The 13,458-nt window shown below is 37.3% G+C and overlaps 1 protein-coding gene across 2 annotated transcripts in view; it reads right to left on the bottom strand.

Annotated features, from left to right (window-relative positions):
* The window catches only part of PDE7B (phosphodiesterase 7B), a 301,759-nt gene that overhangs the window by 20,999 nt on the left and 267,302 nt on the right, over positions 1 to 13,458 (bottom strand). For both annotated transcript variants that reach the window (XM_079146232.1, XM_079146231.1), the window contains 3 exons: positions 11,757 to 11,852; positions 9,689 to 9,789; positions 8,499 to 8,630 (listed from right to left, as the gene is read on the bottom strand). In XM_079146232.1, the coding sequence (XP_079002358.1) occupies positions 8,499 to 8,630; positions 9,689 to 9,789; positions 11,757 to 11,852 (329 nt within the window). The remainder of the gene's footprint in view (positions 1 to 8,498; positions 8,631 to 9,688; positions 9,790 to 11,756; positions 11,853 to 13,458) is intronic.

Here is a 13,458-nt window from a genome sequence, read left to right on the forward strand (position 1 = left end):
TTCAGAATATCTAAAATTTAAAGTCATTAAGATATGTCCTATATATTTAAGAGAAACTTAAATACCAACGGCATTTAATGCTCATTTCTCTCTCCTTGGAAGAAACACAAAAGTAACTTATTTTATTTTATTTTTTTTGCAGTGCTGGAGATCTAACCCAGGGCCTCGTGCTTACGAGGCAGGCACTCAACCAACTGAGCTATATCCCCAGCCCCCTGAAAGTAACTTATTTTTAAGTCAACTTTTAAAGAAATTTTAATTCAATGCCTTTCCCTCTAGAATTTACATTTTCTTTTCTTTTGGTGCTGGGGATTGCACAAACTAGGCACATGTTCTATTACTGAGCTACAACCTGACCCTAAACTTATATTTTCATTCCCTTTCCCCCTAAAAGTTTGTTTTAATGAAATATTTTTGATGCGTGAACGTCTTTTATTGTTGCCCTATCATATTTCTCTGCAACAGAAATAAGTATTTAAATTGAAATTTTAAGAGGTTTTCCTAACATCAGGCTCTAAGTATTAAATATTTTTTGAGCTTGAGTTAATCATGCAATTATTATCAGTAACTGATCAAAGTACATATATAAAGAAATTTGGAAAAAATAATTGTGCTTAAGAATAAAAATGCATTGTAATGTATTAATTTATGAGATGGATGGGGATGTTAAGGTATCTCAATTATAGGAGACATTTCAATATTTCTCTTGGTGCCTTTGGTGTTTCTGTACCAGGGGCAACCTGAAGTATGATTGCAAGGGGTAAGAGGGATGGTGATAGGAGAGAAAAGGCAAAATTGAGGTGGCTGCCCTGCCAGCGCACTCCAGGCAGGTCAGTTGAAGGGCCTGAAAATGGATTCTGTTGACACTACTCATGCCTGTGTACCCCTTGGAAAGTCTTCATGGGTCCCCAGGGACGTACATGCCCTGTTTGAAAGTGGCTGCCATCCATGACTGCTATTGAGAGCAGGGAGCACGGCTTATTCATCTTTGTGCCACAGTCTGTGGCACAATGCCATCTGAATCAGTAAATATTTGTTGAATGGATACTGAGTAATTAATTTCCCCAACCTCAAAGTTCAGTAGCTGCAAAATTCAAAGAACTGTTGAATTTTTGGTCAATATCTGGTAAAAGTCAGATTTGGGATCTTCTGTTATAAAATCCTCAGACTTAGGGCAATGTCAAAGAGATTTTTAAATATTGTAGCAACTGGCTCTTCTCCCCTACTCATTCAGACAACCCAGATCGGGTAAATGACTCCAGAAATAACCAGTATCTGGTAGCATTTGTCATTTCTGAGATGCAAAAGAGATCATTATAATGAATTTTAAAGTCACTTCCACAAATTTTGCATGGTGTACTCTTAGTAAGGACATAACAATCAGCAGAAGTTGCTCTTCAATATTCACTGAACACCAGTCCTGCTCTGGATACTGAGGACACAAGGTGAACAAGTGGGTGCCCAGAGACTCACTGTCCATCTGGGATGTGGACAGCAAATCAAGCAATGATGTTTAGACTGATAAGTTCTGTGATAAGGGAAGCAACAGAGGACTGTGAAATCATATAGGAGGCAAATGTAAGGTGGGATTTTAGAGGAAAAGAAGGCTTTCAAAAGAATGAATGTGTTAGGAGTCACAGAGTGCTAGGCGATGTACCGTATTATATATTATACCTGAGCAAAATATACTATACAGTTGTATACTATACAACAGTATATTTGATTAAAATAGGAAGAAGGAAGAGTAAGGGGACACTTGATATCATCCTTCTGTTTTATGGTTTATTTTCTGTTTCCCTAGGAGAAAGCAGGGGATTTTTGTTTTGTTTATCTTCTGTATTCCCAGCACCTGACATGTGTTAAGCACTCTATAAATATTTGTTGAATGAATACGGGAATGAGTGATAAGTTTGGGAAACCAAAATAGTTCTGACTGGATGATGCACAGGCCTGGAGGGAGCTGCAGGGAGGAGAGGCTGGATGGCAGCAGGGCTTGGGGGAGGATGGACCTGGAACACTGTGTGAGGCCCTTTGAATGGAGTCCTGGAGTCCCGGGGAGCAGTGGGGTTTCGAGCAGGAGTCCTTGTGGTCAGATTTGAGTTTCAGGAAACTCCTCTGGCTGCCCAGTGGGGACGGGGCAGAGCCCGGCAAGGCTGAGTGTGTGTGGATGTGAGAAGGAAGGGAGGTGGGGGTGCCCTGAGCCTGGGAGAGGCAGGGGCTGGGGAGCAGGCCTGAGCCCACGGCCAGAGAACCATGCCACATCCTCCGGAGCGTGGAGGCAGCTCTACTCTGACAGACTCGTCTGACTTTTGTAGAGGCTCAGACCACTCAGCAAAAGGTAGATTGAGAAAATCATCAGAAATGGTTGCAGGGATCCAAGGATGATTTGATCTGATGGGATGATTCCTTGGACATCCATCTGATTTTGGGAATACACATTAGGTACCACTCTGTCTACCTTGAAGAAGTATCAGCTCAGAAATTTCACATTATCCAATGGCAGCAAGTTCTGGGTCTCAACTTGGCATATTTACAGTTTTAAGAAAGATCTTCATCTTAAAGTTGAAAGAGAAAACAAAACACCTTGGTGACCACAAGACCTATTAGAATTTTAATTTGGGATAAACAAAGCCCTTAAACTGTTGGTGGCAAAAACCCTTTATTTCTCTTTTTGTTGGAATTATCAACTCTAAGAACAAAATAACCCCTTTGTTAGCTAATAGCAATACACCACCCAACACAGGTTTTTAAATTAAATCAAGTGACTATTTGCCAAAGAGATTCTGGCAGAGTTGCTATCATACAAGGCAGCTTTAAACTGCAACCGTCCCCTCCATTTATTGGACACTTTCTTTGATTAAAATACTTGAAGTGATGTTGATAAACTGAGTCTGGTGTATAACAGGAATCAGAAGTAATTATACCTTTAAATCTAGAGGATACAAGAAGGAAAAAAAAAAATAAAACAGGAATATAGTCTGTGTCTTCATTTTTAATTGCTCATGAGAAAAGATGCAAGAGGCCATGAGATGTGAACTCTGCTGAGCGCTCTCCTAAAAAGCCTAGTGGTCTCCCTAGTAACATTCCAAGAGCCCCAGCCCAGGAAGCCTTTGACGAAGAGAGGCATCTTGAGCTCTAAACAAGACCTTGGCCCTTGAAGGAACTATGGTACTGCCTTGTTTAATGACTGTTTGAAGATGTCTTTTTTTTTTTATTTCACCTGTATTTTCCCAAGACATTGATCTCAGAGCAAGGCGTGTGAATGTCACTTGCAGTTCACTTGGGCAGGCCTGAGTTCAAATCAGGGCCCACAGAAACGTGAGGAAACAGAAAATCAAATCTGAGCTTCTAGAATTTTAGCACTGCTTGCACAGAACATCTTTTCTCTTGTAGAAATTGTGAGGTTATGCATAATCTTTTGCACATGCTCATTAGAGGTGAGGTCATAGGACCATGTGGAAGGAACATGCCTCCTGGCTCTGTCTGTCTCATGTTTGTGGTTCAGTCATTAAGAATAAAAAGTGGTTAAAAATGCTGACCCACTTTAAATGTCTGCAACAAATGATTAAGAAAACGATCTAAATTTCTGTAAGACACAGAATGCAACAACTATAATGTTTCATGGAACAGGTAATTATTCATTATTTTATTCACATAGCATGCTCTGTCACTAGTTAATAAGTTGAACTCTATCAAAAAATTAAATTTTAAACTGAACTGAAAGTGATTCCCTTTACAATTGTAATAACCAATATCATATCTGATTTAATACCTATCATATCTGATTTAATTTTGTGAATTGCTGAGCTCACCTTAACTTTGTGTGTGTGGAAGTAAATTCTTTTTTATTTTTTTTGCTACTTGGGGAAAGTAAATTCTCAGTTCTATCTTTCATATTTTCCTTTCCTTCTCAGTCTTCCCTGACGTGGGGACTGCTTCCAGTTTGGTGAGTGAGGTGCCTGGTGGAAGGACCTGCAATGCCTTCACATTGAACTTGGTTGGCAGTTTAGTCAGGGAGTCCAGCCCAGACAGCAGACAATGGGAGGGAGCCCTCTGACCTGGCCTTCACTCCTGCTGCCCTGGTTCCCTCTTTTTATCTCACGCAGAAGTATAAGCTGAGTGTTATACAATGATCTTCTTTATTAAGCTAAAAGAGCACAGCCAAAAAGAAGAGGGAGAGGAAGCCTTCTTCCATTTTATCTCATATACAGTGAGTCTGGATTGTAGCAAAGTCACGCACAGGGTGTTCCCAAAGGCACATAATTCCTGACACATCCTCTCGACAGTATTGGTGTTGACAAAATTTGTGTGTGAGTGTTTCATTTTTTGTTGTGTGTATATGTGTACATATATGTGTATGTGTTTATTTTACTTATGATCATGGTTCCTGCCATTTTATGAATCTATAACTTATTTTAAAATTTGATGAAAGGTATTGATTCTCTCCCTAGAAAGATGTGCGTAAGTATATACTATGAAAATTTGGAAGTTTTTTTCCCTGAAAGCTCATTCATGTCTCAAATTACAGGCCTTTGATAGGTTAAAAGACTAACTTTTCAAGGAATAAAATATTACATGTTAATGTTTTCCTTAGTTTATATATTATGTAACAATTTTTTCCCTTCAAATTGAGAACCTGAAAAATTATGCTAGTTCTTCATCTGCAACTTAATGCAATGTGAAGATTTCCTGACCTAAGCCATGTCCTTGTAAGGGAATCTGCAATTTCTACTAAAGAGATAATATATAGTTAATCATGAGATGCCCAAGTCACTGATCTGAGAGCAGGGGAGTTTGACAGCAGAACCATGCTCAGCCAGAGGCCACAGGAACATTCCATTTTCAGTTTCCCTGGAATTGCAAGTTTTAATCCCTGAACGATACCAGCTCATGCAGTCTCTAGTGTCTTCTTGTCATCTCAGTTATTCAAAATATTACCCATACTTGAAGGCCCAGTTTACATCATTCTTTCTCTATCATCCCCTCTCAAAAAAAGTAAAACACTTGCAGAATCAATTTCCCTCTTGTGCCTTTCCATTACAACTATTTGCAACTACATAACTTACTTAGCAAGTACTTAACCCTCTTGTCTCCCTCCCTAAAAAGAGGGTCTGGAGGAGGGTTCTTTGTGTCTTGCACACAGTAGGCCAACAGTGAATTTCAGAGGTGGCTCTGGAGACAAAAGATTTGAGTTCTAATCCCAGTTCTCCATTAATTAGCTGTTTAGTTTTAGGAAAAATGCTTAAATTTTTCAAGTATCACTTTCCCTCTTTTTGGAAGATAGATATGATACTAGTATGTACTTTACTGAGCTATTGTAAAAATTATGTAATTTAATACATAGAAGCACTTAGTATAGCATTTGTATTGTTAAAAGTGTTGCATAAATTTCATATAATTTGTTGAACAGAATTTTTGTTTTTATTATTTATTTTTTGTGTCATCATATTTTTTTATTATTTTTTGATTGGCACCTAATAGTTTGACATATTTATGGGATGCAATGTGATGTTTTGATCCATGTATTCATAGTGTAATGATGAAATCAGGGTAATAAACATATTAATTACCTTAAATCTTTATCATTTTTCTGGTGAATACATTCAAAATCCTCTTTTGTAGCTATTTTGAGATATACAATGCATTATTATAAGTGGTATTCACTCTATTATGCAAAAGAACATTAGAACTTATTCTTCCTGTTACTTTATTGATCAATCTTTCCCCATCCATTCTCCCCAAACTCTGATAATCACTATTATATTCTCAATTTCTATGGAGTCAACTTTTTAGACCCCTCATATAAATAAGATTATGCAATATTTGCCTTTCTGAACTTTTTTTTTTTTAAAACAGGGTCTTGCTATGTTGCACAGGCTGGTGTTGAACTTGTGATCCTCCTGCCTCAGCCTCCTTAGCAGCTGGCATTTATAGGCATGTGCCACTGTACCCAGCTTGAACAGATTTTTAAAAAATTAAATAAATTTTTGATACAAAAAAATGCAAAAATTGAACATATTGATGGGGTGCCATTTGATGTCTCATGAACAGAAATTTTCATAAGGAATTATCTTTATCATTTTAGAATTTCTTAACATAGTTAATAAACAATGGTATGTAATAAAAATAAAGGTATAATTTTTTTGAACAAAATTGAAATTTTATGATTTGCAGGGTCTTTTAAATAATTTTTATGTTTAATCTGTTAAGTCTCCATCTGGTTTCAGCTTTTATTCCAGCTAGCTCTGGGATAATAAAAGTGTCTTTATGGTACTACATGATATTGGCTTGCCTCTAACACTGTCCCTAAAAATGAAAGACATGGGTCTTTAGCCTCCAAGAGAGTCTAAGATGAATTGAGCAGGTGACTGATGGAAATAGTATCTCGGATGGTTTTGAGCCCTCTGCTTCAATTTCTCCCTCATCATTATCCTTCTCTTTCCTAATAGGGACCAGGCCAGATAGTTCATGTGGATAAATTCACTTCTGGAGAAAACAGTAGCTCACTTTATGATAGTAACAGCTTTGGACACAAAGAACAGCACAAGTATTTACTCTTCAAAGAGTTAAAAGAATTGTTTTTATTTATATATGTTTATTTATACAATTTTATAAATAGATAAAATTGTTTTCATCTATATATCTTTATATCTATATAAAGGTTTACCTGACTTCTCAAACTCCTTTCAAACTGGTGTTATGTTTCCTTGGAGTTTGCTCATTTTGAGCATCTGATTTGGAACTAATGTTTAGGGGCAAAAACTTAGTTTTATTTATCTTTGTACTTCTAGTGTATCAACTTATATATAAACAACAGATAGTTGCTGATTAAAACTAGATCATACTATATGGTGCATTGAAAAATACAAAGTTTGGCTGTACTAGAAGGTTTATTTTTAATTAAGAGATCAAAATACAAATTACCTGAACTTCAAAAGTTTGAGTAAGGAATCTATTTTCTGAGAAAATCTTTAGTATCAGAGTCAGATAGACTGGAGTATCATCTCTCTCTTTTTGAGAATCCAGTTTTGTTAATTATCAGTGAGGACCTCATTCTGTACTATTAATAAAATTCTACATTTATTTTCTTGTTTTTTTTTAATGTTTTTAACATCTGTCATATTTCTTTCTGACTTCCTGTCTAAATGAGAATTCATTATGTGTTTTTAAATTTACTACATGTGAAAGTGCAGCTCTGTAACCGCTATTTTTTTTATGTACAAATCAGTCAATAGCAGTGGATACTCTTAAATTTCATTAATATGATTTACTTGATAATGAGAAATTAGAATTATGACATAGTATGGGAAGAGATCAACATCAAAACTTGTTGATTGATTTCCCTTGTCTAATAACAGACATTTGAAAAAGTCAGTGTTGACAGGAATAAAAAACTTGCCTGTGGGTTCTCAGGACAGTCATTCATTTTCTTTCCCCCTAGTCAAATGCCTGTTTTCTTTTAAGCAATAAATTTAGCTTCTGAGATGATTTGGAAAAATTAGTTTTAGTTTTGTGCTTCTCTTTGTTTAACTTTCAGTTCATCATGAAAGGCTTTCTTAGTCTTATCATTCTGCTCCTCGACCTGACCACGTCTATCCCAGTGTCAGGTGCTGGCTGATAGCCTGAGCGGACCCAGCACTGAAGGACACACTAGGTGGACCCTAAGCCTTGAAATGCCAGTTTCTACTTGTGTTCAAAGTCAATCAACTGGATGAAGAAAGATCTTTCTCCATATTACAATAGTGCTTTATTGGAAATAAATGCATCCTTAAGCGGCAGAATTTTTTTTAATACGGCTGTTCTATGGGGATCTGTCAGGAATTCTTTCAGCACTCAGTTTGTTTTCAAAAGATCTACTAACATTGAGATAAGTGACTCACTAATGTGAAATGTCTTTGTTAATGACAGTTGAAGATATCTAAAGAACCACCCTGAAAACTGAGAGTAATTTGATTCTGATATAGGATTTAATATCTGATATGATATCATAGATAAATATTCTTGAGGTGGACCAGTTCTTGCTGTGTAACTATTTTATAACAACAAAGTATAATTTTTGTCTTTGATAATAGGCCTTTGACTTGGAGGTCAATCAAGTCAAGAAATGACTCCAGAGTCTCCAGTCCAAATTAGGATCACACCTGGGAAATAACTATGGAAGCTCTGTAAGAACCGGCTTCAACTGTCCATTCTGAACAAGATAGCCTCCATGGGGGCAGATATAATCAGACCATGAGAAATTAGGTTCAGGGATCGTGTTCAACTTAAGACATTTTCAGTTTGGAGCAAACTGAATTCCTTGACTATCCTTGTAAATCAATTTAATCTCCCTTGGGGTATATACTGGACCTATTTCAAACTCATGTTCTTTGGAGGTGGTCTCCATCTCTGAGACTGACCTTGAATGAAGGCTGTCTTCAAGGGTAAGATTCAGTCTCATGCCCTGGGTCCAAGGCTGTAGATTATACGGTGTCTGGCTCCATGTTGGGCTCACTTACCTGATACAGGTTGGCAAGATGGTGGTTAGTTTTGATCAAAAATGGCTGGTTCACCCCTGGGTGGTCAACATCATGTGCTGCTGCAGCAAGTAGTCCAAGCATGATGTCCAGAGGTGTGAGGAAGCTGGCCAACTGTTAAAAAGTCAAATTGGGAGATTGACTAGTATGCTTGCACAAACAAGGTGGCATTGTTTTTGGAGAAATCAAACAGAATGAGGTATTATTCAGCCTTGTTAGCCAGATCTTTACCCTGGAAGGTATTCAGTGAGATGATAAGCACTTGGAATTGCAGGGAAAGGAAGGACTATGGGACAATAATCGAGTAAGCTCAAATTGTGTAAAACATTTGGGTATTCTCTTCTTGCTTCTGCCACTGTTTTGTTTGGCTGTTGTAACGACTTAGCTGGTTGGCAACATTGCTATCTGGCAGGCAGGGAGGAGGAAGGGCAGAGACCAAGATCAGCCTTGCCTCTAGAGAAAGTCGTAAATGAAGGAAATAGTGGAAGCCAAGGTGATGGACACCTTTAAAATGGGAATCCAGTACTAACTTCAAAAATACCACTGTATGATATATAACAACTTTCAGATTTCTTAGAGATGAAAAAGTGAAATTGTTAATGTCTGTGGGATATTTTACAGGTGCGAGGCATCTACCCAGCTTTATTCCAAAAATGCTTATTTGTTATCTGCATATTTAGCGGCTGACGTTAAAGCATATGTATATTTAGTGGGTTGTTACAAGTGATTGAACTAAACCCTTAGACTGGAATATCATTTTCCAAAAACATTAAGAAAATTCATCTTATACATTATATCAAAAAACTAAATTCTATACAGTGACAAACTGCCTAGGTTTTAGGTAATGAATATTATTATAATGCTTTCAATTTTTAACTTTTATTGGTTTATTGCATCACAGCACACTTGCTGAGAGGTCTTTGATATTCACAGGTTTTCTTGGGCCCTGAAGTCAGGATATCTGGTTGACCCATTAGCAAATGAAAGGAAACCTCAGAAAATTTAATATCTTTTCATGAATATTTTAAGATTTCAAAGTTGATCCTTCAACTTTATTGTATTCATATTGTGAATAACTCCTAACATAGCTGTTCAGAAATGTTGGGTAATTTAGAGTTTGGGTAGTGTTTGGCATTCCAGATGGCTGAAGGCGCAGCTGGGTCTTGCTTTACCTTTGGCTCCTTCAGGTAGCAGTGCATGGCCTGGGTGACATCAGCCGCGTGAACGGCATTGTGATACGGGTTTTGGCCGTGGTAATCCTCTTGAACCATGACTAGGAGGAAAACATAATTTGGTCAGCTAAAACCAAAACAAGAATGACTTCCTCGATCAGAATTATTAAATGTGCTTTTTGCTTAAAAATATCAGTGCCTTCAAAATGTGGAGTCTGGGGATCCTTTGAAAATGAACATGGTTTGCAAGCCTAACAGTTCTACCGAGCTGTTTATAGTGGAGAGAGGGGAGAAGTAGGATTTGCGAGGCCCTTGGGATTTCTCACCTCCTTCAGAAATCATCCCTTTCTGGCATTCATGAAGGCTCTCATTCATAGGAAAAATAAATACGTAGGAAAAGGACAACTTTCTTTCACACGGTAGTTTAATTATTTAAGTTTGCAGCCCCTTATGAATAATATGCCATAAATGGAGTTTCCTTTCAGAGCCCTGGTAGCATCAGACTTCCTAATATCTAACAATTGTGTCGCCACTTGAATAACAAATACAGACCCAAGCAAATTAGAGGCTTCTTCAGGTAGAAATTCAAAGTACTGCATTGAGAGAATACCTCCTTGGAGGTACTTCTCCTTTATTCAAGGAAGCTATCATCTTCCATGCCCTGCCAATCTAATGCCAGGCTTCGAGTGCTCTGGAACCAAATCAAATAATGGGCAAGGCAATTTTAGTTTGTTGTTTACAGAAGCCGTTAGCCTGCTTCAGCTAATAACCAAGGTGATGCTTAGGATGTAATGTAGTCAGAGCGTAGAAAATTTCCAGATTTGTAAAACATTCTCTCTGGCTCTGTGTTCTCATATTAATTTGGTTGTCAAAATTGCATTTTTTCTTTTTTGCATGTTTTGTGGGCATATAAATATGTTCAGAGAATCTGTATCTCCCTCTATAAATAGATGAAAATTATTTGGCCCTATTCATGCCCACTACTCTGCTCAATCAGTTTAAAATGTAATCAGTCAGAGGTTATTTATGTTTCTGGAAAGGAGCCATGTTGTGGTTTGTTTCAAATATTTCCCTGTTGTGCCTCATATGCCTTTTAGTCATCAGGTTTGTTTTACAATTATATTTAAACTGTAGAGGGCAAGTTACTTAACCACAAGTTACCTCAGTTTCCTTCACTATAAAATGGGGATAACAATAGCTCTGAGCTCAAGGTGTTGTTATTAGATTCAACATGTTAATACAAGCAGATTCTTGGAAGAAGTCTCAGAAGATGGAAGCACCACAGAACGCTGGCTGGTGAGCTGCTGTTATTTTACTCTAGACGGCATTTAGTCAGCTTCCAAATTCAAAGTGCAGCCATGTGGCAAGTCAAAGCCAAAACACATGAAGTGTCAGTGTGATTAGAAATCTGCCCTGGATAATTCAGTGTCAGATAAATAAGAATATGTACAAAATCAAAGAATAACTGAGGCTGGTTTTGGTTAGGGTGATGGCAGAGTTGAGTGGACAGATGAAGGGTTTTCAAGTTAGATGCACCTAGAAGTGAACAGATCAGTCACTTTCTAGCCATTGGCCTTGGGAAAGAAAGAAGTCTTACCGTACGTCTTCTTAACCATGGACCAAATGGTGACAATAAGGAAAAATAATTTAAAATTTGTGGATTTGTTCAAATGGCTAAGAGATAATCATCTAACAATTAATTACCTAATAAATAATTACCCATAGTGGGTGCTACACAAATAGTAATAATTTATTTTTTTAAAGCCCATTGAAAAGCAACTCATCTTTGGATTAGAATTATTTGTGGTCTACATGATTGGGGTTTTGATAACACAGGAGCAGATTAGAATCATCTTTGACAGCTCTATGTTTTCTCTACAGATTCTTAATCTCTTGTACATGTAATTAATGAGGTAAATGATTTATCAATGACTTGAAACTGTATTTAAAGGTCATTTAAGATAAACTTGAGGCCTTTATTCACTGTGCTATGGTTTTTGCCACTTTATATTGCCACTGTGGTTATTCATGGGAATGGGAGGTAGGAACGTGAGAAGAACAGACTTACCTAAAAACCTGTGCAAGGTCACCATATCCAACTTGAAATGGTGAATGAGTCCATGGGTGTTGAAGAGGTGGCACAGCAGCGTTACCAGGCTGTTTCCTAGAGAACAGTCATCTGCTTTAACTTATTTTTATCACCACTATATTCCAAAACTGACAGTAAGATCCAAGGTCTCTGTAATCACATTTCTTTGTTGGAATCATTTTCCCCCTTTGGATTTGAAATTATTCAAGTATAGAAGATATTTTCACTGTGATCTGGTCCTAGGTTTTCTCTTTTTGTGCAAATAAAATTAGCTCAGACCTTCCCCCTATACCAAAGGCAGTGATAACATTAACAAGACTACACCTAGTGAAGTGTCAGGCACATACACCTGTGTGTGTATCTTTTTAAAAACACAGTCGATGGCCACTTGAAATGTGCCTGAAGTCACTCCAATACACTATTACATTCACAGGGGAATCTAAATCACCAAAGTGCTTAACAGTCACAGCTTATTCTTCTTCCTGTGAAACATCACCCCAGAGGGATTTGACTATATTTTAGAACTCAATTCAGCAGAGATGCAAAATTGAACATATAAAACATAAGCATTCAAAAATAATGTTTAATAATAATTATTTTGAACTTTAAAAGCATTGAAGAGTTTATTTGAGAATTTTAAATGGACCAGGAAGATGCCTGCCTGTCTTAAATAGAAAACTAGGTGTGGCCTAATCACCCTTTCCTGGGTACTCCATTCAATGGGTCTCTACAATTTTTATCATCTTTGTTATTTCAAAACTCTCAAGTCAGAGGTAACTGATAGCAATGCAAATGATTCTTGTTCATAGGTTTACAAATGAAATTAGTCTGGTTGAAAATGATTTTCTCCTCCCAAACTCCCCAACTCCCACATTTCTCATTACATATGTGTCTGTAGTTCTTTGAAGTCTTCCCACTGTTTTTATTTTTTTAAAGATGGGGTCTGTTCATGTTGCTCAGACTAGTCAGGGGGGATTCTCTATGTCGTGTCCAGGCTGGTCTCAAACTCTTAAGCTCAAGGGATTCTCCTGCCTCTGCCTCCCAGGTATCTAGACTGTAGGTATGTGTTATCATGCCCAGCTATTGTCTTCTTTTGAATTAGTTGTAGCATTTCAGTGGATCTTTAATTAGTTGAGTTAAATAAAATCTTTGACGTGTTCATTTCATATTTCTAAGGCAGTCATGATTACATTCTTTTAAACAAATTCCATTCAAAAAGTTCCTTTTATTCACAGCTAATTACATTTTCTAGTACCCATTTTGCAGTTGATTTGAGCAAAGTGACATGCAAGATTCTGGGAACCATCTCTATGTGGTCTATTTGCTAGCCACAGTGTAAGGGTCTGTTTCATGACCTTAGGCTACATCTCTTTTGGCTGCACAGTGTTTGCTAAATAATAAAGTGGTGAGAAAATCATCTATAATGACTTCAAGCAGAAGTTTGGTAGATGACAGGACACAACAACATCAACATTTGTTTACTGGGGAGGTGAAAACGCAATAGGATTTTAAGGAAGACCTTTTTTAGGGGGGATTAAACTCAGGGACACTGGCCACTGAGCTACATCTCCAGCCCTATTTTGTATTTTATTTAGAGACAGGGTCTCACTGAGTTGCTTAGCAACTTGCTGTTGCTGAGGCTGGCTTTGAACTCCGGATCCTCCTGTCTCAGCCTCCTGAG

The sequence above is a fragment of the Sciurus vulgaris genome (assembly GCF_902686455.1).
Source record: "Sciurus vulgaris genome assembly, chromosome: 7".
Taxonomy (NCBI): Eukaryota; Metazoa; Chordata; class Mammalia; order Rodentia; family Sciuridae; genus Sciurus; species Sciurus vulgaris.